This window comes from Bolinopsis microptera, chromosome 1 (assembly GCF_026151205.1).
Source record: "Bolinopsis microptera isolate Bmic1 chromosome 1, MBARI_Bmic_1.0, whole genome shotgun sequence".
NCBI classification, from domain to species: domain Eukaryota; kingdom Metazoa; phylum Ctenophora; class Tentaculata; order Lobata; family Bolinopsidae; genus Bolinopsis; species Bolinopsis microptera.
The window spans coordinates 20,046,659-20,074,218 of NC_087072.1; the positions used below are offsets into that span (position 1 = coordinate 20,046,659).

General features: G+C 37.1%; 4 protein-coding genes across 5 annotated transcripts in view; 1 reads left to right on the forward strand and 3 right to left on the reverse strand.

Moving 5' to 3' along the window:
• The first annotated feature begins 159 nt into the window (after positions 1 to 159).
• Positions 160 to 2,166, forward strand: LOC134812373 (dual specificity protein phosphatase 14-like). The gene is made up of 5 exons (XM_063819769.1): positions 160 to 354; positions 863 to 974; positions 1,203 to 1,318; positions 1,697 to 1,797; positions 2,002 to 2,166. The coding sequence occupies exons 1-5, from the start codon at positions 315 to 317 to the stop codon at positions 2,164 to 2,166; spliced, it is 534 nt and encodes a 177-aa protein (XP_063675839.1). The 5' UTR covers positions 160 to 314.
• On the reverse strand, positions 2,079 to 11,831 carry LOC134812356 (CCR4-NOT transcription complex subunit 10-like). Of its 2 annotated transcripts, none has more exons than XM_063819757.1 (13): positions 11,681 to 11,831; positions 11,378 to 11,473; positions 9,761 to 10,033; positions 9,470 to 9,583; positions 8,641 to 8,796; positions 8,251 to 8,332; positions 6,246 to 6,323; positions 5,510 to 5,741; positions 3,871 to 3,966; positions 3,514 to 3,687; positions 3,217 to 3,341; positions 2,862 to 3,104; positions 2,079 to 2,749 (listed from the first exon to the last, which is right to left on the reverse strand). In XM_063819757.1, the coding sequence occupies exons 1-13, from the start codon at positions 11,801 to 11,803 to the stop codon at positions 2,676 to 2,678; spliced, it is 1,866 nt and encodes a 621-aa protein (XP_063675827.1). In that variant the 5' UTR covers positions 11,804 to 11,831; the 3' UTR covers positions 2,079 to 2,675. The 2 variants fall into 2 exon arrangements, with proteins under 2 accessions (XP_063675827.1, XP_063675820.1); XM_063819750.1 differs by having other exon boundaries at positions 2,143 to 2,749; positions 11,378 to 11,476.
• A 145-nt stretch (positions 11,832 to 11,976) lies between these two features.
• LOC134815638 (methyltransferase-like 26) lies at positions 11,977 to 14,225 on the reverse strand. The gene is made up of 5 exons (XM_063824192.1): positions 14,038 to 14,225; positions 13,791 to 13,924; positions 13,355 to 13,495; positions 12,970 to 13,113; positions 11,977 to 12,722 (listed from the first exon to the last, which is right to left on the reverse strand). The coding sequence occupies exons 1-5, from the start codon at positions 14,156 to 14,158 to the stop codon at positions 12,576 to 12,578; spliced, it is 687 nt and encodes a 228-aa protein (XP_063680262.1). The 5' UTR covers positions 14,159 to 14,225; the 3' UTR covers positions 11,977 to 12,575.
• A 4,884-nt stretch (positions 14,226 to 19,109) lies between these two features.
• Positions 19,110 to 27,560, reverse strand: part of LOC134825782 (ubiquitin-conjugating enzyme E2 2) — a 29,971-nt gene continuing 21,520 nt past the window's right edge. Inside the window, exons 2-8 of the mRNA XM_063837992.1 lie at positions 26,182 to 26,217; positions 23,429 to 23,492; positions 21,491 to 21,522; positions 20,871 to 20,948; positions 20,617 to 20,722; positions 20,244 to 20,414; positions 19,110 to 19,687 (exon numbers count right to left, since the gene is read on the reverse strand). Of these exons, the coding sequence (XP_063694062.1) occupies positions 20,275 to 20,414; positions 20,617 to 20,722; positions 20,871 to 20,948; positions 21,491 to 21,522; positions 23,429 to 23,492; positions 26,182 to 26,205 (444 nt within the window). The 5' untranslated portion in view covers positions 26,206 to 26,217 and the 3' untranslated portion in view covers positions 19,110 to 19,687; positions 20,244 to 20,274. The remainder of the gene's footprint in view (positions 19,688 to 20,243; positions 20,415 to 20,616; positions 20,723 to 20,870; positions 20,949 to 21,490; positions 21,523 to 23,428; positions 23,493 to 26,181; positions 26,218 to 27,560) is intronic.

Below are 27,560 nucleotides of genomic sequence, written 5' to 3' on the forward strand. Positions count from 1 at the left end.
ACATCGTATGATACAAAACTATTTCTGTCACGTGACATTTATCTGTATTCTGATTGGCTCGCCACACCCAATCAGCTATATTGATATTAACGATTAAAGTGAACAATGTTGCATTGTAAATTGTAATTGTTATTATTAGATTGTAAGTTTTAAGTTTATTCGGAAAGTTTAAGCACACAGTTTTTGTCAAAATCTGTGCTCACATTTTAATTTACTCTCTACTTCTTGTTACCAGTCTTACTCGTGTTACTACACTAGCAATCGTTAGCAGAATCAATATACAGCTCAGATCAATCTTGTCAGAACTGAGAAACATGTCATTCGATGAGATCTGTCACAAACACCTATACCTCGGTAAGCTTTCTAATCAAATAACATTAAACTTAAATAATTGATTGGGTCTTCTACATTCTAGAACTATCTCAACTAGATGAGATCACATTTTTGGGCATTTTCTTATCGTCTATAAAACCATCTCAACTATTTGAAATTAAAAATTATAAAATATTTTTCCAAAATCCATCCTGCCTCACAATCGAGACCAAACCCATTAGTTTAATTTATTTCTAGAGGTCATTGCCATCATTCGTCGTAACACTATTTAGCCATAATTATATTCACAATAGGAATGATTTTGAATGATCTAGCTGCTAGCACAAAATAAATGCTAAGATGTTGACAAAAATCATGTTCTGTTGTTGTAAAATAACATATTATATTGCTCTATATATATATCCTATATAATAATAATATTATTGTTAAAGATGATCTTATTATTTATTAAATAAGGACCATCGCAAAGAAAATCGCACACAGCGACCATCTATTCCTTTCTAAAACTTTAAGCACTATCCTGGTGCAGGTAACTACGGCTCTATAAAGAAGGAGCCCTGCAAAACGTTCGGAATTAGTCACGTGGTCAACTGTACACGTGACCTGCCTCCTCCAAACGTCAAGACTGTTCAGTTCCTCAGGTAGTAATCAGATTGAGATAAATTGTTTTTAATTTGTGGCAAACTGCCTGCAATTGTGTGTAATATCATGTTACAAATGACCATTTAGTGAGTTTATATTAGTAAATAGTACATTACATGATATAATGCTTGATGTGGACTAAAATGGCCAAATAATAATTTCTTCACGGACGTGATGATTTCCTCACGTTTTCGCTCCACTATCTGCACCCGTCATTTCATTTTCAGGGTACCAATTGACGACAGCCCGAATGACAAAATTGGGAAGCACTTTGAGAAAATGACGAGGAAAATATTTGACATTATTAAGACAGGAGGAAAGGTTTTGGTGACATGCAGAGCAGGTGATTAGAATATCAGACATATTCTGATGACAGACTGACTGTGATTATACAGCACATATTTTGTTACATATTATGTTGTTGCAGTAGTTCAATGCCTGAATCTTTGTGTAGATAAAGAATTTAATGTTTCAACTCTATTATTTCAACTCTATTATATGCTATTTCTGTTCTCTGTCGTCACTGTTATAGACGTAAGTTGTGTACAAGAGGCTCAAGTTCGTTGAGACACATAACACTGTGACAGCCGTTAACCAATCAGCTCTTAGGATCAACAGGTCAAATCGCAGGATTGATGTCACATCATGCCAAAACTAACTGACGCCACTTCCCTACCAGTGGTGCAGGATCAAATTATTTGTTTAAATAATATTTTTTCAGGTATCAGCCGATCCACTACAATGGTTATAGCATTCCTGATGAGGTACCACAACATGTCGCTAACAGACGCCCACAGACTCGTTAGAACACAGCGACCCAAGGTAAACCCTTGTAACAATACCAGCACTAGTTTTAAGCTCAATAATATTTACTACCACTGATAGCACGATCCCTGCTTCGGAAGTCTAGCCTGTATGTTTACGTCATGTAACATACATTTTTGAAACACCCTGTATTCATCCTTTCCTGTAACATTTACACCGTGTCGTTGACGGTGCATTGTTTACTAGTACAAAACTTTACAGGTTCGGCCGAACGATGGTTTCTGGAAACAACTGGTTGAGTACGAGAGAACGTTGTTCAACAATTCAACAGTACATTTCATCAGAACCAAGGCTGGGGTTATACCCAGCGTTTATCTTGTGGATACAGCCGTACAGATGGCTACTGAAAAACAAGAAGCTACTTGAACAATGTGATACTACCTGAACAACTTTGTCAAATCTTCTTTAACAACACTCTTCAACAACATTATCTAACAATGTTTTCTAAACGTTAACGGTATTAAGAATGAAAATGTAAAATCATCTGGCTGGCTAGGTGACGCTACAATTATTCTACAAAACGGAACATGCACATCCGATGACAAATTGCTGACTTATTTAGCGAGGTTTACGGGCTAGTTAATGGCTTTGTAAACTTAAAATGTATTTAAAGTTAATGTACAAAAGCAAATTTTTGTGTATTCTGATTCAGTTCTTGCGTCAAATGTAAACAATCAGTTTTAGAAAGTTTGGCTTTAGAGGATTTAAAAAATAATTCAAAAATATAACTTTAGTTAAAATCAGATCATGATAGAAACCCAAATATCGAGAATTAAAGTCCGTACTGGCAAGGTAACAGTACAAGTGGCGCTGCGAAAAACTGTCCCTCGTGTCTATCATCACCAAGCTCAGGCGGAATAATAAGGTCAAATCTTCTAAGTGGTCAGGGCGGGGAGTTGGAGATTGATTTGTTGCTGTTTTAGGATACTCAGAGCCGCTTCCGTATTCCCTGTAAAAATTAATTAATCTAGAAAGAGGCCAAAAACTTAAAAGTTCTTCAAAGCGGCATATGAACTGCTCTGAGAGCTCTGTACAACCATTAGAAAAGTAGCTTATCTTACCCTGTCGGAGCTCGATGTAAACAAGTAACATGGTCGCTTGGGCGGGAATCTCGCCATCATTCAGGGTGGAGAGATGCTGCGCCAGGATCCGTTTCGCTCGGTTAAGATCTCGCTTCATACAGTACAACGCTACGCTGTTCAGAATGATTATGTTGTGGACGTCTTGGACCAAGGTTTCTTGAGTTGCTGGCACCTTGCCCGGTATAGGACTACTACCTGTGCTACTTGCGTCATCTTCATTGGCTGCAACACAGACAAGTCAGAAATTCATAACATGTGGGGGCTACAAATTAATCTAGAACAAAATTTAAGTTGTAATAACAGCACATAAAATAATAATTGTGGTCCTACTCACTCTTAGTTTGACAATTGGCGGAGTTGATGATAGCCCCAACAAACTCTGGTGCTAAACAGTTTGTTGCCTCGTTACTACGATTCAGTAAAATGAGCGCTTCTGCAGCGTACACACTTCCCAACAACCTGTAATTAAGAGAGTTTTCAGCTAGTACACAAATAAACTCAGTGCATCCTATCATTTAATGATCATTTATCATAACATGATAATGAATATATTATGGATAACATCCCTCCAAATGACGCCAAGCAACTGCAATAATTCATCTCAACACATACAATCTCCAACAATACTAACCTCAAATTAACAGGAGCAGCTGTAAGACTGAACAATTCCTGGGCTGGTTTCAGGGCCTGTAGAGGGTCTCCCAGTCCTAACCAAACATATGCAAGGTTACAGAGAATGGAGGCTCGCAGCTTCGAAACGTCCTTTAAAGGGGCAGCTGGGAGCGCACTCACATTCACCGGGCCTCTGAGGAGAAAATTAGAGAATGTCATAAAATATTAGAAAATATTGCTTTTGATTTTGGCCTTTGATGATATTGATTGAATTTTCGGGTTTATTGATTAGCATCGAAAGTGTTAAAATAAATCAATGTTTAAAATAAATCTAACAATAATTATCTGATTTCCAGATTTATAACTAAGAACAAACCCGCTGTTAGAAGGCGGAAGGAGCTCCAGGGCATTGTTGAGACAAAGTGCAGCGTAGGTGAGGGAGGGTGTAGGTTCCTCGCTCAACAGTCCTGCGCTGAAGAGTTGTACTTTTTATTGATAACTGCTTTAATTGTTATTTCCTTCTCTTAAGGTTAGAATGAAGATCACATTGGGAATTACGTATTTCAAAACCATAAAAGTGATCTGATTTATAAGTCCTGTGATCCACTAGTTTAAATAACTGACATAATGATACACAATACTTAAGTACACATTATGATCCTTTTATGGACTAAAATTATCATGAAATCAAATTACCAGTTAAAGAGTTAAGTTATTAATATATTGTGATTTCACATCGAACCTCTATTACGACACCTGGCCTGATAATCTGCGGAATACTCCCACAGGACGCAAGCCTACCAGCTCCTCTGTAAGAGCGTCAGGTCACTCATATTACTCCCAACTCAAAAGTCGAAATACGAACTCAAAGTAAGATTACGTGATTGCATTTTGCTATATATATCACTTCAGCCTATGCTGTAACCGCCTTCAATTCCCACAGCTTCTCTCGATCGTATTTTACAACTTGTATTTTTTCTTTGTGCACCAGACTTATGGCATAGGAAGACATGATGAACTACGAATTCGATGCTAAATTAAGTGCAGCTCTGAATGTTTTGGTGCCTGTATTGAGTGCCCTAGTCCTCCTGCTAAGCCTCCTTAACACGTACATTATCGGGAGGCAAAATATCAGCCAGAAGCCTTCACTCCGAATCTACCTCAACTTGCTGACGATTGACTTTGTCACAGTTCTAGGAGGACTATGTCTGATAATACACCTGAAGTACGAGTGGAGCCTGGCGTCGGCGCTGTTTCGAACCTCAAACTGGATGACATTCTACAACAGCCTGTTTCTATTCTTCTCCCTGGCTGTGGTTCGTATTCTCATTGCGAAAGGTAAAATTCAAACAAATGGGACTAGAGTAGCAGTGATTATGATAGCAGGATCTTGGATCACCACCATCTTCATCGTCACGGTACATCACATGGCAAGTTTTCCGGACTACGAAAAGTACCCAATCCCCTCTGCAATCCAATCCATCCTCATCCTCCTAATAGGAATCTCCACTTTGGTAATGAACTTCTACATGATAATCCTAACGCTACGTACGAGCACCCTCCACCCTTCCCGAGCCTCTGCTAACATCACGGCAATCCTCCTCTTCTCAAACTGCTTCCTCTGCATCCTCTTCCCCCTCATAGTTAACGGTTACTTCCTCAAGTTGTACTTCTCAGGAGAAACCTGTCCAGATCCTGATGCTATCCTGAGTTGGTTTAACTTCTTCGTGTGTACCAGGGAAGGGAGACACTACCTTGAGCTTGTATTTCTCTTGGTGCAGTCGGTGGGGAACAATGTTATAATGCTGCTCCAAAAAAACAGTAGAGATGAACTGAGGGTCTTGTGGCAAAGTTCAAGATGTCCTATATTTGGGACGAACGAAGATTACATATAAAACTGCCCGTATTATTTGAGAACTTGATTTTTGTTATTCATAATTAATTTGAATATACTGAAGGATAAAAGAAGAAGTTAGTAAAATGAGATCTTCGTGATTTACAGATCCTTGACCAACCTGCATTTCTTGGGATGATTTTGGAAGTTAGTATTGAGAATGGTTTTTCTGTAAATTCCACTTCCCACAATTGCTTTGACTGTGCTACTCTTACAGTTTTGAATTTGTTCGTTTTCTTGAGATTGCTTTACCACGCCAATAGCACACTCAGCTATCCGTAGCCAAAGTCTTGGATTCCGAGAGTAAACAGTTGCGGCTTGAGATAGACAGTTGAATGCAGCTTTCGGTTGTCCTGAATTAGTTATCACAATTAAAAAAGGAACCGAAATACAAACCACTGGTTCTAAATTAGCCTAATACTTACGACATCGGCTGTAGGACTATTGAGCGGAGGACTGTTGAGCGTAGGACTGTAGGTCGGTGAAGGTCGGAAGTAGGACTGTAGAGCGGTGTCAAATCGCCAGGGTAGGACTCTAGAATGTCATGACCATAATCAATAACGAGTTACAATGTATAACTTAGCTTCGTTGAATCTTCAAATTTTCAACCGCTATAGAGTCCTCATGTTATAGGAGGGTACCGCTCTACCGTCCTCATGTTATGGGATCTAGAAGGGAGGGCCGCTCTACAGTCCTTCTTCCGACCTTCACCGGCCTACAGTCCACCGCTCAACAGTCCACCGCTCAATAGTCCTGCTCCCGACTCTATCTACTGAAGCAGTTAGAGACTCCGACATCGATGATCAATTGTAGACTACGTGCTGATGTGAAGTTCTAGATCATTAATATGAGATCACCTGCGTGAAGAAGCACGATCCCGTAGTTGTAGAGTATTTGATAGTGATGATTGATGCTATACATCGTACTGTTACAACCTGAAACACAAAATATTGTTGATTGGGACTCGCAACCAAAACTCAAAATTATATTTCGGTTGTCGCATTGTTATCACGACATCCAGAAGGCAGGAACAAAGGCGTAACTTGTGATACAATTAGCTAATTCGATATAGCACATTTCTGATTTCTGACCGTCTTAGCTGTACGTAAGTGCATGTTGCTACAAAATGGCTGAGCGCGGCTCTTATGTTATGTCGCGTCGTGCGTGGCAGGCTAGGCGCGCGCGCTGACGCCGCGCAATAATCATGCTGACTAACAGAAAATTTTCTAACGCGTGTTCCTTGAAATAATGTCCCGAACGCACCAGTAATGTTATAGACAAGAATTTTAAGGAAATGTCGGCCCAACTTCAGATTGAAAATGGTTCAAAAGTCAGTTCCTTTCATTCGAGTTAGTACCTAATCTGGCTTCATGGTACACCGTAATTGGTTGCAGTGTGATGAGATTTTGCTGAAAAACAATTTTATTATTTTACGGCAACAAAATGTTGTGCAGATAAATGTTCATAGTCCAGGCGAGAAATGCACCTCCTCGTACGCACAGTAGATGTTCTAGTCAGGAATTGTAAGAGAATGCCACACTATTTCAGAATTCAGATGCTATAATATACCAGTAAGTTCCTTTTATTCAACGAATAAGAAGTTTAGTGACCCAATATGTCACATGGTATTACATTTGTACACGAAGATATGTCACACGGTATACGAAGAAATCAGGAATTGGAAAAATATGTGTTGTTACTTTTTCAAATGATAATTTTGATTAACAGTTTACCTTAAGATGCTGGTGCATTGACATTGATACATCGTAGTTAGTTTTAGACTTTAGTTTGGTAAAAGTTTGCCGATGAACAATTTTCCAGGTAACAAACTTTGTGCAGTTTAATTTTTAGTCCAGGTGAGGACAGTTCACCACCATCCACCATGGATCAAATTAGTGTAATTAGATTTCTACAGTAGGAACACACACACCTACTCGTGCGATATGCAGAAATGATATTTAAATGATATTTCAAAGTGTGGCATTCTTACAATTAAGTGTGGCTTTCTTACAATTTTATTAATTTTGCACCTCCTCCGCCGCAGTCACATGTCTACTCTCTCATTTTCATTCAGAAGAAAGCGCCAATGATGACATGGCGCCGGTCTAGCCAAAACAGCAACCTGACTAGTGAATTTAACAAAAAGAAGAGTCGGCAATTAAGTGGTGACTAGTTGAACGAGAGAGCAGGAAACAGCATGACGATGGAATTTTTTAGAGGATTAATTTAACTCCTAATTAATTTGACTCCTCTTTAAATAAAATTATTAAATGTGTTCTTTGATCTGCAAGATTTGAATGCATAATTTTAAAAATTCGAATACTTTTAATTGCGTCTATTGTCAGTCAGACGAATCAGGACAATTTCGAAACATAATTTCTAATTTGCCGCTGTAAATGCGATCATACTTTCACCGGCGGATATTTAGAAAGACAGATAGGTTGGAACTTATGTAATGTTATACGTACACCGACACTGGTTGTGGCAGGTCATTTTCTCGCCATTAAGCGAATCTCCTTTTTTTACAAATTACACCGATATCTAGTACGTATTTTATAACCATCACAAGTACTTGGCTGTCTACACTAAGGACAGGGAGGCAGTTTGTTTTGACACGTGACATAAACTTCCGTTTTATATAGATCCCGGCTGATCGGTATGAATAAGGCAAGTATCAACAAGCTGGTATAGCCTCCCCACCCTAGAAGGTACGTGACACTAGGTACAGTCTTTGATTATAGGATATCAGATAACAACAAACCAATAATATCTGCCCTTTTAGTCGCTGTACTCTTTGTTCCCACAGTAGCGGGAATTTTTGAACTCTTAAATTCCGAACTTATCTTATAAGATAGAAAATACCTTGAGGGGCGGCTTTTACTGCTTTAGTGTTTGCCTCCAATGCTTGACTGAGATACAGAACTCCCAAATTGTACTTCTTCATCTGTTAGAAATGTTATGGTTTAACATTTAATATACAATACATATTATATGGTCAAAGGTACGAAAAAATTAACGAGATTTAGAAAACATTCCGCAAATAGATTGCACGAATATTTTGCATTTCTGTGTCGGCCTCAGTCAGTGCACTCAACCTATCAACAGTTAAAACTAGAAGCATAACATAACAGTATCTTACAGAACGAATATAACCGTATCACGACCTGAACAACAGGATGAATTACAAAACGAAAAGAATTTCAAAAATAACATCTAATTATAAAAGTAACAAATTTAAGAGATCTAACAAACCTTGAAATGCATACACCCAAAGTTGTTGTAGTAGAGTGTGGGTATGTGTTCTTTGCTGGGACACGATTTGGGAGCCGAGTTCAGCAGCTTGCAACTCTTCTTGAAGTTATTCCTCAGGTACTCGAACTCAGACTTCAAAAACAGAGACGATGCCGTCTGAAATTGTTTTTACTAATTACCTTATTTTCAGTAACCTTTTTGATTCAATTCTGCTGATGGCGAATTGAAAAAATCTACAGCTCTTAAAATGTGTTTTATTATGATTTTTGGTTGTTATCTTACGGTTCTTCTCCACTCTACAGTTGAACAAGTAACACATATGGTAAGCGGGAGGACATTATGCTGACTCGTAAATAAATTACCCTAACTATAGTGCTTCATTACAATTGTAATGAAACCGCATTATCAAAGTCATATTAGGCGACACATTGTAAACTTAGGGAATTCTGAAGCTGCCTTTATATAGAAATGTATTAATAAGTTATTTATAAACTATTTATAAAGAAACATTATATCGACTCATTCACACATTATATGTCGATAGTTCACCATAGATCCCAGAAGACCTATAGCATATACATTATATTATATACCTATAATGTGTAAACCTCGCAATATGTCTTATGCTGCTAATAAATAATCTTGTCGTGAGAATAGAATTAACCTGAAATTTCTATTTAATGGGGGCAATATTTTGAACGATTCTATTTTATATTCATTTATTGCTATACTCTGTACTAAAATTTGAAAAGTATTTAATTTAAAAAATGTATAGAAGTTAATCTACAACAAAATTGTACTTTTCTTACATTAATACTAGAAAACTAACCGTTCCAGAAACACTGAGAACGTTCTTAATTTCTCTTTTGCACGCCTTAAGACACTTCTGTTGGGCAAATAACCTTGTCTTGTACTGGTGCATTCGAGCTTTGTGCATATCACCCTGAAAAAAATATCTTTTGTTTAAATGCAATTAAAAAGTTAGTTGTTTTATTTAAAGTTGGCTGCGGTAAATGTTTCCATGTGCACATCATAATCGGTGTCTGGCCAACACAAATATAACGAACAAAAGCTGCTAAATTAACAAAAGCACCGACGAAATAGTTTTCACAAAACTAACATCAGCGGTTTTGGTGGCCATCTGTTTGTCAAGATAGTACACGACAATAGCAGCTCCCTCGGTCTGATATGTAGATAGATAACACTCCACCAACAAGAAGCAGATCTTGTATACTAGACCCTCCTCCAGTGGCTCTATTAACTTGAACAGCTTCTCTAGGATCACCACTGCTTTGTCAAAGTTCTTCGTTTGGAAGTGCACTAGGGCTATGTTGTAGAGGAGGACTGCTTTTTCTACTTCGTCTATTTCCTCCTCCTCAGACTCCTTGTTCATCTGAAGGAAGGGGGTCAGGGGGTAGGCTCGGTAAGTTGGGAATTTGGGGGTTGTTAGGTAATGTTTATCTAATGTAGTAGCAGCTGCTTTGTTTCAAAAATAATGATAAATTGTGGCCTGTACTTTAGCAAACAAGATGTTGATCAATGATCATATTCGTGAAGTACCATTACAGAGATGAAAAGAGGGAAACGTTTCAAAATCAGAAATGACTTTTACAAGTACGAGTCACCAGCCACGTACTGTTTAGTTTTGGTGTCTGTGGTGAGACAGTGAAGTATGAATGAAGTTAAGATAAGAGGTCGGAACGGAGGAGCGATAAAAGGTTGCCGTGGTTACTGGTACTGGTACTGGTACTGGTACTGGTACTGATACTGGTACTGGTACTGGTACTGGTTACTGGTACTGGTACTGGTACTGGTACTGGTACTGGTACTGGTACTGGTACTGGTACTGGTACTGAAATACTAATTACAGGTAGTCAGCCCGGTTAAACGACCAATTATCCGGAGTTTCTCCAGAAAAACCACTTCATTTCTACTTCAGTTCTAATTTGCAGGAGTGCCATTTAATTGTGATGACGTTGTAGGGCTGCCGTTTTGTTTCAATAAATTATGTATCTGATTACTGTGCTGGTTATTAAACCTTTCCTGACATGTGACAACCATTCAGTATCTACCGGTTGGCTCCCAGTATTAACCAATCAAAACCTGGAATCACTGTCACGTGTCAATATAAATATGGTTCACTTCCCCACAACTTACTAGTATCCTAACATATATAGTTTGAGGAAGCCTGTTGAAATTGGCAGAGTAAGATAGAGAATGATGGTGATCTGTGTAAGTTTATTATTTGCCACCAGCCACAAGTGTTACTTCGTTAGCGTAAATGGATCATTACAGGCATTACAAGTTCATTACAGATGTTCATCTTGTCGTAAAGTTGTGTAAAAAATGTAACGGACAGTGATTCTAAACTTACGAACTTTACAATTTAAAGATATTTAGATAGGATTTTCAGCTTGATCTTGATGTAAAGTATCCTTTCAAGATATTATTTTTATGCACGTTACGGTTTTTGGTACCAACACACAAAGATGCATAATACATATGTTTATTCGGTCATACATCTGGATCCCGACGGCACTGTCGCAGCACTCTCGTAGCACTGTCAAGGCACTCTGGCGGCACTATGGCGGCACTATATGCCGCGACAGTGCCACGACAGTGCCATCGCGATCGGGATACGATATACCGTAATATGTCATAATATTTTATAACGTCATATTATCATTATGTTGATTAGTCAATCAGCTAATTAATTAATTGACTGATTAATTCTAACCTTGCCCTCAATGGTGTAGAGATTATCCAGAAGCCACTCCAGATCATGTTCGGAACCTTTCTTAAGATAGCTGCACAGAATCATGTTCAGCTGGATCTGCTAGTACAGTTCGGATTATGAAATAAAACTATCGTATATTAATATTAATATTAATATACGGTAATTGTTTAATGGTAATTGTTTAACAAACATAACATAACCGTGCACGACAGGGCGGTGAAAGCAACAAAATACTACCAAAATATTATTAAAATATTACCAAAATATTACCAAAATATTACCAAAATATTACCAAAATATTACCTTGATGTTAAGAGCTGAGGTAGAGTTCATGGTGGTAAGGGTCGTTAAGCAACCTGAATATCTGCCCTCGTCAAATTGAGTCTTGGCTACCTCAACCGTGTTGATTGTTTCTTCTCCAGTCATTTTCAAAATCGCTTGATGCTAGAGTTATCAGGGTTACATTTTAAATCATGATAAAATAGCAGTAAATTCTTTTTATTTATTTATTGATGATGGAATGAAATTTGAGACTAATCAGAAAACTAGAGTTTCAGATTTTAAGCTAAATTCGGTGTAGTCCAAGAATTTAGTCCGTCTCATGTCAACAGCAAGGCTTTAAAAACTAAAAGTTTAAAATGGAATTCATTAAACTGTGATAAATTTATCAAAAAGCCATCTGCTCTGAAATATGTTCTGTCACATTGTATGATATGTCATATTGTATGCTAACATAAGTTAATGCTAAAAGATTATCGTATTATATCTATCAAATATATAGCCTTCCGTGCAGACTCTAAAACACCAGCTATAAAATACATCCACTGTCACAATAATAATATAACGCACAAAAAATTACTACGGACTTATATTTGAAAAAGATATATCATATAGAATATGGATTCGCTTATCCAGTTAAAAATAAATTTCTAGAACAGAATTCATTCAAACTTTAGGGGAGAGACTTTTAACTTGAACTATCGCTGATGCAAGTTAATGTCATTTACCGATTGTAGGTCAACAATAAATCGATAAAAATATTGTCACATAAAAACAAAACACAAAATTCTGTACACACTAGAGATAAAGATAAATGTCAGTGCTGAAATGATGATAACTATATGTATCCTCCCCACTCCCCCAAGTCCCCATACTACTGTCTCTTTATTCCACCACTCTATAATTAATACTATACTTCTTAGTCCAGTCCATTACCATTTGGTAACGTTAGAAGTAATTTATCTGATTCACTGCTAGGAGGTAATCTTCGAAACACCAAAGTCTTGTTATTAGAGGGCATATCTACCACCATTTCCAGTTTTAAGCCGTTCTCTTTGCTGATTTTCTGAGGAAAATAAACATTATTATATGTATGGTATATATAATATAATACCCTTAAAATATAAATTAAATTATTGACACAGACAGTTAAAATTTCTACTGATAATGTTATATGATATTCGTACAGGTAAACTTCATATATGCAACGACAAATTAGTTAGGGTCACTTTTCAATAATTTTCGAGAAAATTCACGAAATATTTTGCGATAATTTTTATAAAAATTCATGATATTTTGCTTTAAAAACTTACTTTCAGAAATCTGATATCCCGTAAACCCCATTTTGGATTCCGTGATTTGAGGGAATTATGAAAATCGACATTGCTCTGAGGACTGATAACACCATCAACAGCGTATGGTCCATATGTGAACAATAGTCCACCAAATGCTAACAGCTGACAGAATGTGATGAAACTATGAATAATGTTTATCGATCGAATATTAATTAAGCATACCATCCAGGCTATTCTTTCACTCGATTGTTCTAGCTCGATTGATCTAGATATAATATGATGATCGATATACCTTTTGTTCAGATCATGTTTTTATTAGCAAGGTTTGGACTAAAAATACTTATATTGTGTATATTATATAATAGCATATACTTTATCTACAATATTACACTAATGATATTACCTTGGACATGTTCTTGAAGAGACCGTGTGTACATTCTATTGGAGAGATATGTATCATGTTGACACACAGTCCAACATCATATTTTGCAAGATATTGTGGAGTAAATTCCCAGTCTTCCAAATTCTTACTGATGTCAACTTTCTGAAGAACATGCATTTACTAATTTCATGTGACGCTTCATCTCAGAAGAAAAATAAAAGCAATAATAATATCAACGTAACGATACAACTATTATTATATAAGTTACATTGGAGTGTACTGAAAAATCTATTGTATCATAAATTATGAATTATATCAGGAAAATTAAACAGCTCTCATCTAAAGTAAGCATAAAATCTCCACTTTGATTTCAGATTGCTACTATAGTTATCGATATGATGAACAGTCTGCAAATGAGAATAAAATAAGAGCAAAGTTATTAGTCCATACTGCTTACCTGAGGTGTCTTCACGTTTTTCATGCTTTTGCAATGAAGCTTGATATCGTTTAATAAGGATCCATCAAATTCAGTTGGCTCCCAGGAGGCACTGGAAAAGTGGGAAGCAAATGCTTTGGCATGCTGACCAGTTCCTAGATTGAGGAAAAAAGTGGTGTTTATTTTTTTTAATGTTTATCACAATTTTTAACAATGAGTTTTGTGATATTACCCACATTCCACAACCCCAGCTGAATAAATAAAATACCTGCTGCAACTTCAAAGACTTTGATCTTGTCTGAACGGCCCAAGAATTGCTTGAGAACTTCGAGGATATCTTTCTCATTCCTTGAAGCCGATGGATAGCATTTAGCCTTAGGTTCAGTCATCTTTTTAATATATCTGATGAGTCGTATAATAAAAACAAAACATTCATATAATACAGTTCACATTCCTGGTGTAACACTTAGTCAAATAAGTTTATTATTATCATAATTTAATGATGCTTCAAAAGTGCAGGGGAATATGTTGGATACAATGAGAATAGATTCAAAGAAGACATCTAATCTAATAATAATCTTGTTCGTCTTTAAAAAATGAATGTTCTTTTTTCACATTTTTATTCATATTTTGAATTCTTGGATCGATTCAAATTGTAGTACATTGTGTTTGGCCTTAACTTGTATCCTTTTAAAAAGGGTGCTCTAGCTACTCAGATGACCGAGATATAAGGCCAGATACGTTTGTTCATTACATGTGATCAGGTAATTACATCTGATGTGTTGTATCATGCGATCTGATACATTAAATGATAAAGAGAAACATAATAAATATCTTAGGTTTAATCTTCATGTTGCTAAAAACGTTTTATTAACTTATAAGGTAGTGGAAAGCATACACTAATCAAGTGATGCTATTGGCAAAGATAAATACACAGGTAACGGAGGTTACCAGGTCGGAGATGTCCATTGCTACCAATATTGTAAGTGATTTTAAATGGTTCCCATTCGATTTTGGTCGGAACACATCAACATAGTACAAAATCAAGCAAATTATTGTCAATTGTAGCACTATGCACTATATCATAAATACTGGGCCGCACCACGCATCCAATAATGCTTCTCGCAACCACAACTTCGTTAGATCAGCGAGATGCACCACTGGGCCATGCCGAGCTGCAAAGGATTGACATTGTCAATTCTTCAAGTTATAGACATAACTTGAATATTATAGCGGGTTAATAATAACAATAATAATAAAATTTGGTAGCTTAAACACAAACTCTAAGCCCAGTGGATAAACCACAAAACTTATGCTCTATTGTGTGAAACAAAGATACTAGATCAAGATAACTATCAAGGAGTGTATGCATAGGACATAAAAAGTTTTGGAACGAAGATGACATGCTTGTGAAGCGAGCTAACAGTCTAATTGCTAATAAGTTCAAAAAGATCATGACATTAGGTTGCATCCTAAACAGTTTAAGCAAATAACATAAAGTTATTATATTTATGACTGGGAAAATTAATGACCGGCGGAATTTTCCAAAACCCACCACTTTATCCCAGTCATAATATATAATAATAATAAATACAACTTTTATAAACCGCCTTATAGCTAAATCATATAACTCGATATAATTTAATCCTGGAGATAAACTCCAGTGCTTTCTAAAGCGGCTCTTACATTAACTGAGCTTAGTTTAATTGAAAATTAGACATGACAAGTTCATTTTACCTATGTAAATGCAAAATCAATCAAATGCTAGAGAAAAGAAGTATGTTTTAAGTTTGGTCTTGAAAGATGTAACTGACTCAGCTGATCTTATGTCGTATGGCAAGGAATTAAATACTTTAACTGCACAGTGACTAAAAGCTTTCTCTGTGTTTACATAGTTATATTCCCGAGTAAGGTATGTATCAAATTGAATGTGCCTTTGGTGGAGATATAGCATGCCTTTTTAATGTCAAATATGTTTTTTATTTGAAGGTTAATCATTGCAGGTTTATAACCTACCAAGACACGCGCCAAGTTAGACTCGTTGGAACAAATATTTTACGAGTATCACCCGTTAAGTTAATCATTTTACTATGTATAGAGCGAGACGATATATACATACATATATATATTTTTAACTAATTACTAATTTTAAACTAATTACAACACTACAAATCTATTACATTTATTGAGGATGACTGTAAAGGTACATTTTACCGACATTTGAAGTCAAGGCGTTGTTTTACTGATAGTTGTGGCTGACTAATAATATATATATATATATATATATATACATGTTTATTGTGGGTGGCGTCGTCTGCTGACAGTGCTCAATCGGCAAGCCGAGAGATTGAAACGACCTGTTGAGTCAGAAAAATATTTCAATCATGATACAAAACCATGATATCATCAGTGACAACCATTTTACTGACACGACAGCATCAATTTTAGCACAACTTTCCGCAAGATATATACAACTTAAACATTTTTGACTGGTTCAAATGATTTGATGCCTTCTAATCAGCACGAAAAAAATAGAAATTGGCCACGGAATAAAAATTTTAGTGCCCAAAATTTGGACCCCCAAGTGGTGTAAAAAATGCTAAATTTATAAATAGTTCATTAATAGATCGACTTTCACATAGCCATGTGTCTACGCGTACTGCGTGACGCGCTTGTTCGGTCGCGCGCTATTGCAAGCTCTGGTTAGAGCAAAGATATAGCATATGCCCTTCTGCTATTTTGCACGTGCAATGGGCGTATTTTCTTACTGGGCCGCGCTCAGCCTGTCATTCCGCCTAATCTCTATTATATTAATGAACATAATAGCCTGGGGTCCTCAGGTAAGTATTTTCACGTAGAAACGTGTACTGTTTTTTGATAATATCTTGATTCACGATGTCAATCCTTCGCAGCTCGGTGAGGCACAGTGGTGCATTTCGCCGATCTACCGAAGTGGTTGTGAGAAGCATTATTTGATGCGCGCGGGACCTTCACATAGCCATGTGTCTACGCGTACTGCGTGACGCGCTTGTTTCACAAGTAGATAGATATGCAGATAGATATGCCTCTTTGCCGCCTCCGGCGGTCGCGCGCTACTGCAAGCGAGAGGGCTCTGGTTAGAGCAACGCGGGACCCAGTAGTGCATCGCGCTACAAGATAATATCTAAACACATGTTGTATCACGTCGTGACCCCAACGTTCTTTTCACTGTAGTGAGTTTCAATGCGATACAGGGGGCCGCGCACTTGTGTGCGGCGGGTCATACAACGTATGACAAAACACATGACAGTTTAAATAATTTAATTTTAGTTGTAATTGTTTATTATTCCACTGGCCTTTCCATGTTCCATTGATGTATATGACATGACACAATAATGAATATAAATTCATCACAAAAGAATCATTACTGGACGGCGCTCAGTAATTCTGCCTAATCTTTATGATTATGAACATAAATATCGTAGCCTGAGCACTGAGGTCCCCAGGTAAAAGAATTACAATTTTGAATTGAGTTCATAGAAATCTTAACAGGTGATACTCGTAAAATATCTGTTCCATAAATTGGACCGTCGACGAGTCCAACTCGGCGCGCGTCCTGGTAGGTTGTTCAAACCTACAAGGCTCATAATGCAAATGATCAGGGTAGCATGAAACGTAGATGGTAGTGGGTAGAGAAAAGTGTTTTCTAAGGGAAAAAAGTCAAAGCACAAAGGGGGGGGGGTCAGGCCAGGCCATGATTACGTAATATTGCTGTCAGGATTGACCATTGTTAATGATCTGGCCCGGCGCGCGCTACTTCGTAGCACTTGCCATCGGGCCATTAACATTTCGAGAAGAAAGCGGCGCGCGCTACTTCGAAGAAATTTAGACGAGTAACATCCGTCAATGTCAGGAGGGAAGGGTTGGGTCTTGATTAAGACCATTGTTAATCATTAATGATCCGGCCCGGCGCGCGCTACTTCGTTGTAGGTTTACAACCTACCAGGACGCGCGCCGAGTTGGACTCGTCGACAGGAACAAATATTTTACGAGTATCACCCGTTAATTTCTTGTCATACGTTGTCAGTTGTATCATGACCCGCAGCGCACGAAGTGCGCGGCTCCCCCTGTATCGTCAGGAAACGACCGTGGGTGTCACAACGTGATACAATTAACTTCCATCTGTTTATGATTAGAAAAAGCATGGGGTCTGCATATTAACGGGTGATACTCGTAAAATATTCGTCGATCTCGAATATTTAACTCGGCGCGCGTCTTGGTAGGTTATAAACCTTTAAGTGTCCTTTGATTTTATTTGTGGAATACAATAGTAGGTGGGGCACGATAAAAATAAACTTGTTCGGATTTAAAAATTTTTGTACCACTGTTTTCTAGATAAGAGACTGTGAGAATTGTCACAATACCAAATTTGTCATACCTTTTTGGAAAGATCAGTGAGTTTCGCCTAGGTGCCATATTTGATGGTGCGCGGCCTTTTGAGCAAAAGTAGCCGTAAAAGTCGCGTTATTTGACCAAATTCATCCAAATTTGACCATTTTTGTCGTATTATTCGGATATATCTTCAGTTCCTTAAATGAGATCATTCTGGAAATTGGCGACGACCTTCCAATAGGGCTTTCACAACTGTCCGAAAAATTTGGTGGATATCGGAGTTGATATAGTGATCAAAATACGCTTCTTTTTTTAGCTGTAACATAATGTCTGATGGTTGGATATGCTTTACATTTTTCGGACCCTTTCCTTGTAAGTCTATGAGTAAGCTTACCAATTTTTGTTGCAATTGGAGGTCGGGAAGGATACTCAATATCTATTTGTTTGAAGAAAATTGTGCTGGCCGAAATTGGCGCTAAAAAACCATCCTACAGTAGGCACGCGCGGCTCACTGTTGATGGCGCACTACATAACAATAGCGATGTCGATCCTATCTGGCACAATCCAGATCAAGTGAGCATAGTAACTTCAGACTGGATATTTTTGAGTTTTAGATTTAGATATTCTGGAGAGATTGCCTGAATGACCAAGAACTTTCCTCTTAATAACACATAACAGTAATAGTATACAGTAAAACCGCTGCGCTCTGTACTGTGAATAGCAAATCTCCTATTCATTTCCTTTGACCGTGTTTGGTCACTGCGTGCGGAGACTTGATATACAATTGGATTATGTTGCATTTGGTGGTGATCAGGTGATGTGAGTACATACCCTATCGCAATACCGCACAGAGCGGGTTTACGGTATATATTTCGGTTATTCTCGAATTTGCATTGCAGGATTATTGTCACTACGCCACATTTCACCATTGTGACAATGCAACTTTCCTTGGTTAATGAAATTCTCGAATATTGTAAATCAATTTATTTTGATAATCAAAGTGAACAATAACAAAATATAACACTAATTTGAGGGACAGCATTCATCAAGACCAAATCATGGATGCCTATTGTATATTATATTCATATTTATATCGAGATAAAAGTTAACTGCACACCAACCAAGTAGCCCAAAAGTAACCCACATTTATTATAATCCTTTCGCATAGGCCAAGTAAGGTATACGAAAATAACCACTGAAACTACGAAAATTCATCATCAATTTGTCCGTTTTTGAAGTTAGCGAAGCTAAAGTGCTCTCACAAGAAAATAAGCCAAAAGTCAAAATCCGGATTTGGTGTGGTAATTCCCACGATTAAAATCGTACACAAAACTCGGCCTGGGCCGAAAGCTATCTACAAAAGGGGTCCACTTTACTCGATGTGTAAAGCTTTTCAAGAAAACACCCGTTGCCAAGCAACCTAGGAAGAGTCCATACAATTTGTATTAGGGAGGAGTCCAAGCACAGCACAGAAAAGTAAAAAACGCAAGAGTATATGTAGTAAGATCCATAGACAACATCGAGTAACAGCGATCTCACGTCTTTAACTGAAATAGTATAGGTGTTAGGATGAAGGGTTATTCATAAACTTACCAGTTATCACCCAAAAAGGAAAACAAGTCGGTAACACCATAATATGAAGTCCCCTCAGCTTTATCAAAACCCCTTCGGACGCGATGCGTGAAGTATCCAGAATTTGACTTGTAACTTAAAAAGCCTTTTTTCCCCTTTCAACTTTTAGTTCACAAGATAGGTAAACTTACTACTGATTGGAAAATCACTCGAAATGATCGATCATTTTCATATTTATGGGAATGTACGATAGTATAAGTGACGTACATCAATCTTTTGTATTGTATGTTCAAATTAGAGGGGAATTTTCACGAGATTTTTAAAAATTGCAAAATTGTGCTGACGTAATTTTATGTAAATGTTCTATCTAAATGCGAGCTGAGGACCTTAATAGAGAATACCACAGAGGTACTTAGTCGACATTTTATAAGACCAACTTGCTGTACAATTATATATTATGACATGTTTAAATCTTGTACAGTAAATCCTGTCATTTAACAATTATTATAAAGGTTTCAAAACATTACTTACCCCGACCAAGATAAAGAAGGAGTGTGGTCGGTCACGTTGCGTACTTTTTGGTCCATTCCCGGGCGACTTCCTTGTACTTCTTTAGGTCTGTTTTGTACATCCTTGCAATGTCTGGGACCAGTGGATCATCGGGGTTTGGATCAGTGAGGAGAGAACAAATCGACAGTAGAACTAGGGGTAAACAGGGTATATTATTGATCACCCGTTTGGAATTCATGATCTGCTTGGAGTCCGGGTATTTAACACTGTAACAGGAATTTATCACATAAAAACTAGCAAGCAATATTGGCATACGGATTTATCGACATCATACACTCTTATAGCATGCACTTTCTAACTTGATAAAATATAACTTTACAGGGTGATATCTCACCTTTGGAGATGGTTAAGGCTGGACTCCATTGCGAACGAAGAATGTCTAAACATATACTTCCATTACTATTGATGTTAGGATGATATATCTTCGTTGTAAAGCTCACCTAAACAGGATGTAGTGTGTTGAATAATATGACCGATATAGTAACAAAACGATACTATCTGACAATGCTTGGTGGTGACAGCCTGTACAGTACGAAGTTACGCTATATTATGTAGAGTTTCAACAGTAAACAGTGTTAACAGTTGTACCTTTGGAGGCTTGAAGGGGTAGTCTGTTGGGAAGTGAATTGTAAGAAAGAATACGCCAGACTGATATGCGCTCTCTTGCTGAAAATAAGTTAAGGTAAATAAGTGAGTCTAATTGAGGGGGTTATAAGGGATAACGGCGAGAGGGCTGGATGGAGTGAGTGGTTTTCAAACTCATTAAATAGCAAGATTTCTGTAGAAATGGGCGGAGATGATTTTATACTTCCTGTCACTCCAACCTGACGTAAGATGGACCCTTACAAATCCGGTAAGTTAAGGGAGAGGAGTCGGGTTACAAGATATAGTGATTCAGTAAATAATCGCTAATCAATATCGAATATATTGATGGAATACTCGTCAAAATTTGAGAGTAAATGGACATCCAATTATATGATATTGATATCATTGTCTAACACAATTAAAGTTAATGAAGGAATCACTTCTAGGGATAAGAATTTAAGAGGATTATGATAACAGGATTGCTGGGCTGTTGTAAATCAGAATAGCCAAGCCTTAGCGAAAGCTTATATTGTATGTGTAAGTTTGCAGTAAGTTTAAACGTGAATAATCAGATAATTATTTCAGCGTCCTCCCTTATGATAGGAGAGTTCGTAAATACTCACCGGGCCCATAATGGTTGCTTGCCAATGAAACACTGAAAATATGGAACTTGTTAATGCACAAATATACATTATCGATTTAAATCAGTGGTACAATTGGTTTTGAAGCCCGAACTTAAGCTTTCGGCTAAGTAATATTGTTGAATGATGTGACCTGAAGAACGTATAATGTACATCCGGCATGACCAAAGATCTATTTATATCGAATATATGAGGATTCAGAAAGATAACTAACATTTAAAGAACGTACGTGAACAATAACGCCGCGCATGGCAAGTATTCAAATCAAACTTTACATGAGACACGCCACATAATTAAAGCCCTAAATGGCCAGCATTCATATTTGCGCGCCGCTACGCGCGCCATTGGTAACCGAAAGCAGAATGTGTAACCACACAGGTTACTGTAACATCATGATGTAATCATGAGAAACGGGAATTTTGAAAGCTACACATAATTAAATAAAGAGATAACCACACTGTCGTACTACATTCTTAGCTACACTGTAGCAACCTAAGCATAGAAATACTTTTGGTGCAATTATCGCTGTCACAGTGTTGAAATTTTAAATATCTTGTACAAATTATGCGGTTTCAGTACATTTCAGGTCAATTCTGTGTACTTTCCTGATAACAATATGTCTGGAGAAAGTGTGACAGTTCAGGAAAATAGCCTCAAAATCCGTGTAAATGTGATATCAGAGCAAGGAGTGTATTCTTAGAAGAAGAGGCCAGGTATGGTGGACTGTTGCAAATATGTACTGTCCATCTGTTCAACAGGGCCCATAATCTAGGCCATCGAAACTTTTAGCTCACCAAAGTGTAAAAGTGTGGTAAAATTCCTTAAATGATCTCGACAAAAGAGAAAGTTTCCCATTATTAGACGTCTAGCCATCAGTTAGGGGAAAACCAGCCCTAGTTATCTCTATTATCTCAAGAACATCGAGATTAATAGAGTTTAATTTCATTAATTTACTTCAAAATCCCCTTCCTTTATCATAAAGTAAACGATGTTTGAAAACAACCTTTAAAATAACGGGTTTTAAAGCGTCAAAAACAGGTTTTGAATCTTTTTATTTCCATACAGACTAGTAAAGTTATGGCCTGTTGCAGAATGTAGATATCATTGAAAAACACATGATGCCAATTACCATGACCCCTGCAGCACACGTTTTGCTAGAATGAAATTCCTTCGCTACCTCTGATAACAGGTAAATATCCGGCCTAATTTAATTTATCAACCAAATATCTCAGCGGATTTAGTCCCGGTGTTGGCTGCAAGGTACTACACCGGTCACCCAGATCAATTTACTCTGTAAATTTAAATACAGCTGTAACCTACCAAACTGCATAAACTGCTCATGCTATTTAGCATTAATATGATTACATAAGTAACTTGAATTTAAAAGGAAGAATGTAAGAGGATCACATTATATAAATATCGTAGTCACCTCAATACCGTTGAAATGTAAAGTAACCAAAGTGTGTCTGAACAGCATCTTTCTAATTAAGCTATGTCTACGATTTATGATATAACAGTGGCAATCTGGTAAAACATCATATCCGCAAGATCACTTTTAAAGGTAAGCTAATGACAATCACCACAAGTATGAACTGCTTAAAAGGTCACCCTCAATTTGCTATTAAATTAGCGATCATGTAATACCTTCATTTTGGAGAGACAGTTTGGATTGTACTTTTTAACACTGTTTAAACCAGTCAGGTAACAGGTAATTATCTTTAAACTCAACTTTAATCTCTCGAGAAGGATCGAGCAAAATTATATTCAATATGCAGTATGCACGACTAGCAATTGTTAGCACACCATAAAATCGATAATGTGTGACCAACTTTGATGTTAAATACAATAGGAGTGTATTGAAATGATATGCAGTATTGTAGGTAGTGGTATTAATAAAGTAAATGTGAAAATAAAACTTACAGTCATCGCCGACGGGACCTGCACTACAAAGGGCTGGAGGGTCTTTACCCAAATCAGTAAGCTCCTGTGAATAAGAAAGTTTAGAATGAAAGTCTGGCTTATTGCCAATCATGTAATGATATGATTAAATTTAAGTCGTACGTCAACTACTTAACGATCATATTATGATAAGATCTGTTCTCCCTCCGCCTTCATCTTAATTAAATCAAACGATCAATTTCATGGAAAGTTCGATAAAATAAATATCAGTCAGAAGCTAGAAGCTGTTTTGCATTGACGTAATTGTATTGCTGCATTTTCGTAAATCAGCGAGCAGCGTCATCATACATTGCATATTATCCTTCATATCTTTCATGCAAAAACTCATTATAAATAAAACTCTCTACACCGACATTTATCGCACTTTTTGCTGGACAAATTTAGTCAGTTTATTCAAGACAATACTAGAGGCCACATCAATGAAGACTTCACCAACTTAGAAACTAGTGTATTTAATATAAGCACCAATTATCTACATTATCTACATCGACTCAATGTGGTATTCGACGCCAACATACACTAAGTTAATGTACTGTTCAATGCAGTTTTCTAAGCAATAAGAATATCATCAATATTATGTATGTCGTGTATTTCAATCGCTATTCAGAGGCAATATTTAAGTGAGATGGGTGTGGAATCGCACTTTTAGCAGTTTTCCGCACACATTCGCCCTAACAGCCGTTCTCCGCACAATTTTTCACAATTTTAGGTTTAAAAACCAACTTAAGAAAGTGGAGGAAAACTGTTCTGCAAACCGTACAATGTTGTAATCGACCATCATCACAAGTTCGTGATCAAACTACGAAGGAAAGTTGACCACTTTTAGGGCCTAGCATGTGATGGATCATATCATTCACGAGCTTACGGGGCCGGGGGTGGCTTCCAGACTTTGGGGCCGGAGTGATATGATCCACCATATACGTCATCAAGTAATTAACATGTAAGTTTGAAGCTTGTGGCGTATAATTAGTGATGTGATCCATGGATTGAATATAATTGACCTAGAAAATATGGGCTAGATCTGGCGTAGAGTTCATATGACAACTCTGTACATAGAAGCTACAAATTAAGAAGTGAACATGTTTTAAATTGAGACAATGTATTGGCTGGTTATAAAATGTTAAATCGATTAATAATATAATACTTCAGAATACAACAAATTACTCAATATTATTACCAAAGTATTTCGCAACAGCACACAAGTACTCAATCTTTGTTGGGTATGTCGTGTAGAAGGAACAAAGGTCGTACAGAATACTGCTGGAAATCCTCTTCTTTTTGGAAGGAGTCTTTCCAACAGCAAGCCGATCCAGATGATAATTTTTTGCTGATGTTCTTCTGAACAGACTGACAGAGATGGAAGTAACAATTGGCAACTTCCCATCCTGGCAGAATGTCCCGAAATGAGTTCATAACAGCTTTCTCAAAATCAATAAGAACAGTACCAGTGTCAGTTGGACAATTCTGGTCAAGCATCAGCAAGGACTTCTGATATCAGGTTCTGAGTCGCCGACAGGGGTTGTTCTGCAGCCTTCCTCTTGAGCGTTGTAAGGAGTTCGAGTCTCTGTGGGGTAGCCAATCCGAATCGTGGTTGTGTTGTTTAATTCCAAGGGAAAGAGTGTTGTCTGTGAGAGCAAGGTAGCACATGGCAGGACATTTAAGGGATTTGTTCTTCTGCTGTAGATTATCCGTCAGAATCAAGCACCTGTTGACATCCTCTGAAACCGTTGAGGAACTTGGAGAAGGTAGGCATGACTGTTGATAGAATGCGATACTACTACCTTCTATCACCCAATATTTATACCTAGAACACTAGATCGGCACACTCCCCTTGCATGCCTTTGACACGTACGTCTCACATCCTTGATACGAGAATCCCCCTTTAGCAAGAGCTCCCGTCCCTTATGTGATCTACGAGTCGAGCAGTCAGATCATGTTTACTTCTTAATGTACAGCTATGATTTACAGAATTGACATGTGAACTCTACCCCAGATCTAGCCCATTTCTATGTCAATTAAATTCAATCCATGGATCACATCACTAATTATACCTTTATACGTCACTAATTGGTGACGTGATCTGACCCCTCTTTGGGGGCCGGATCAGTTTCCGGTCCCAAAGTCTCCCAGTGCCGGGGGTAGGGGATCTGGCCTAGGTCACATCACCAATTATTGAAATAATTACTCATTCGTTCATAGACAAAATTATTAACCTAACCCCATGTTATAATGCTTGGGCAGCTTCCAACACACCTAGAAAGATCTACATAATCTAAGAAAATTCGCCGCATATTTCCGCATTATTTGCAAAATTTGCCGCACTTATAACCGTATCAATTGGCTAATTCACAAATTTAGAATAATCAATAGGATGGGAAATGTAGTGGTAGCCCAAACATTGAAATTTGAGAATTACGATCGTAATATCCCTGATAAATTGTTTAATTTAAAAGAGAAATATAGCTATGATAACAATGTTCTAATCATGGTATGGAATTTACTACAGACTGGGAGATGATAATATACATTTGATTTGACATGTGACAACGATTATTTAACATTGTTTGTTTACGTCTTGCACTGTTGCAAGAGAGCAGTAGTAGTGAGGAGGAGATTAGAAAACGTCGTAACATTTCGTTTTAGCCATGTATAAGATTTTGAATTTAAAATAAATCAGACATCAACATTATTTAGAGTGAAATGCGAAACATTACCTTTTGTATTCTTTTCAGAGCCATGGGTGCTGCCCTAAGAGGAGTAAAACATTGAGCGTTGGATAATATTATAAAAATCGTTCAACAAATCAATCACATTGTACGATAGGTCTAGGTTGCACGAAAAATAAACGGTCATCCTAAATCTGAACAATAGATTACAATCACAAGTTGAATAGGAGCAGACACGCTTCCTTCTCACTAAATTCTTAGAAATTTTCCAGCTTTCCAGTATAAATGTAGCATTAATCTTTTTCCAGTATGATGAGTTAAAAGAATTTTTCTCAGAAATTAGGCAGGTTGAAAGGAATATTATAATTACTGAACATATTAGTACTGATATTATTTAAACTTGAATGATGTCTCAATAGATAAAGCAATGAAACTCCACTGTCCATAGTCAAGTTTACAATTTAGTAAACGTATATATTCATAATAAAACACAAAATTGGAACATCTAATAACTGTTAAAATTGATTAAAATTTATCAAAAAGTAAATACTGTAAGTAAAAATGTACTTGAATTTAAATCATAGACCTGTCAATAGGACGTTTGACAGAATATATTATACGGAAATTTCAAAATGTTAAAAATGTTGTTAAGAGCCAAGAGGATATCCAATGATCATTGGAACTCAAAGCAATCCAAAAATTATTGTTTTAAAACAATATATTAATACAAAAGGGTCGGTAAAATACAATTTTAAACAATGCAATATAATAACTAACACCATTATTCTTTGGTAGCAAATTTCATTCTTCGGTAATAAAGTTCGTTCGTTCCTAATAAGGCCTCATTTTCTGAAATAAGATCGTCAATATAGCCCATGCTCATTTTCTGATGTAAGTCATTCACACTTAAATTCTGCTTTTTATGAACATTACTGCTCGAATTCATTTGTTTCTCCATCCCATACGTAGAAGTATAATTTGCAGATTTGTGGGTAGCGGTGTTGGAAGGTGGAACTACAATTCGAGGAGGAGACAAACTTCCGACAATCGCCTCATTTTCAGAAATAATCTCATCTATATTTCTCACATTTGAGCTCACTCTACATACTTCAAGGTTCCTATTTGACACTTCAGAAAGTTCATTGCTTTTGTTGTCTTGACTTGATACCAATAGTTCTTTTTTTGAATGGTCAGACTGACTTGGATTTTCATTAGAAAACTTGTCAGAAGAATTTGGCCTAGGAAAGGCCATTGTTTGACCTACTATAGCTTCATTCTCTGATATAATTTCATCAATGTTTCTCAAACCAAACTGTCTAACTTTGTGAGGATGAATTGACTCAAGTTGTTCATTTTGTACACGAATGGAAGCATCAACATTTTCAGGAGGAAGCATTAAATGAGGCATTGAACTACCTACAAGGGCC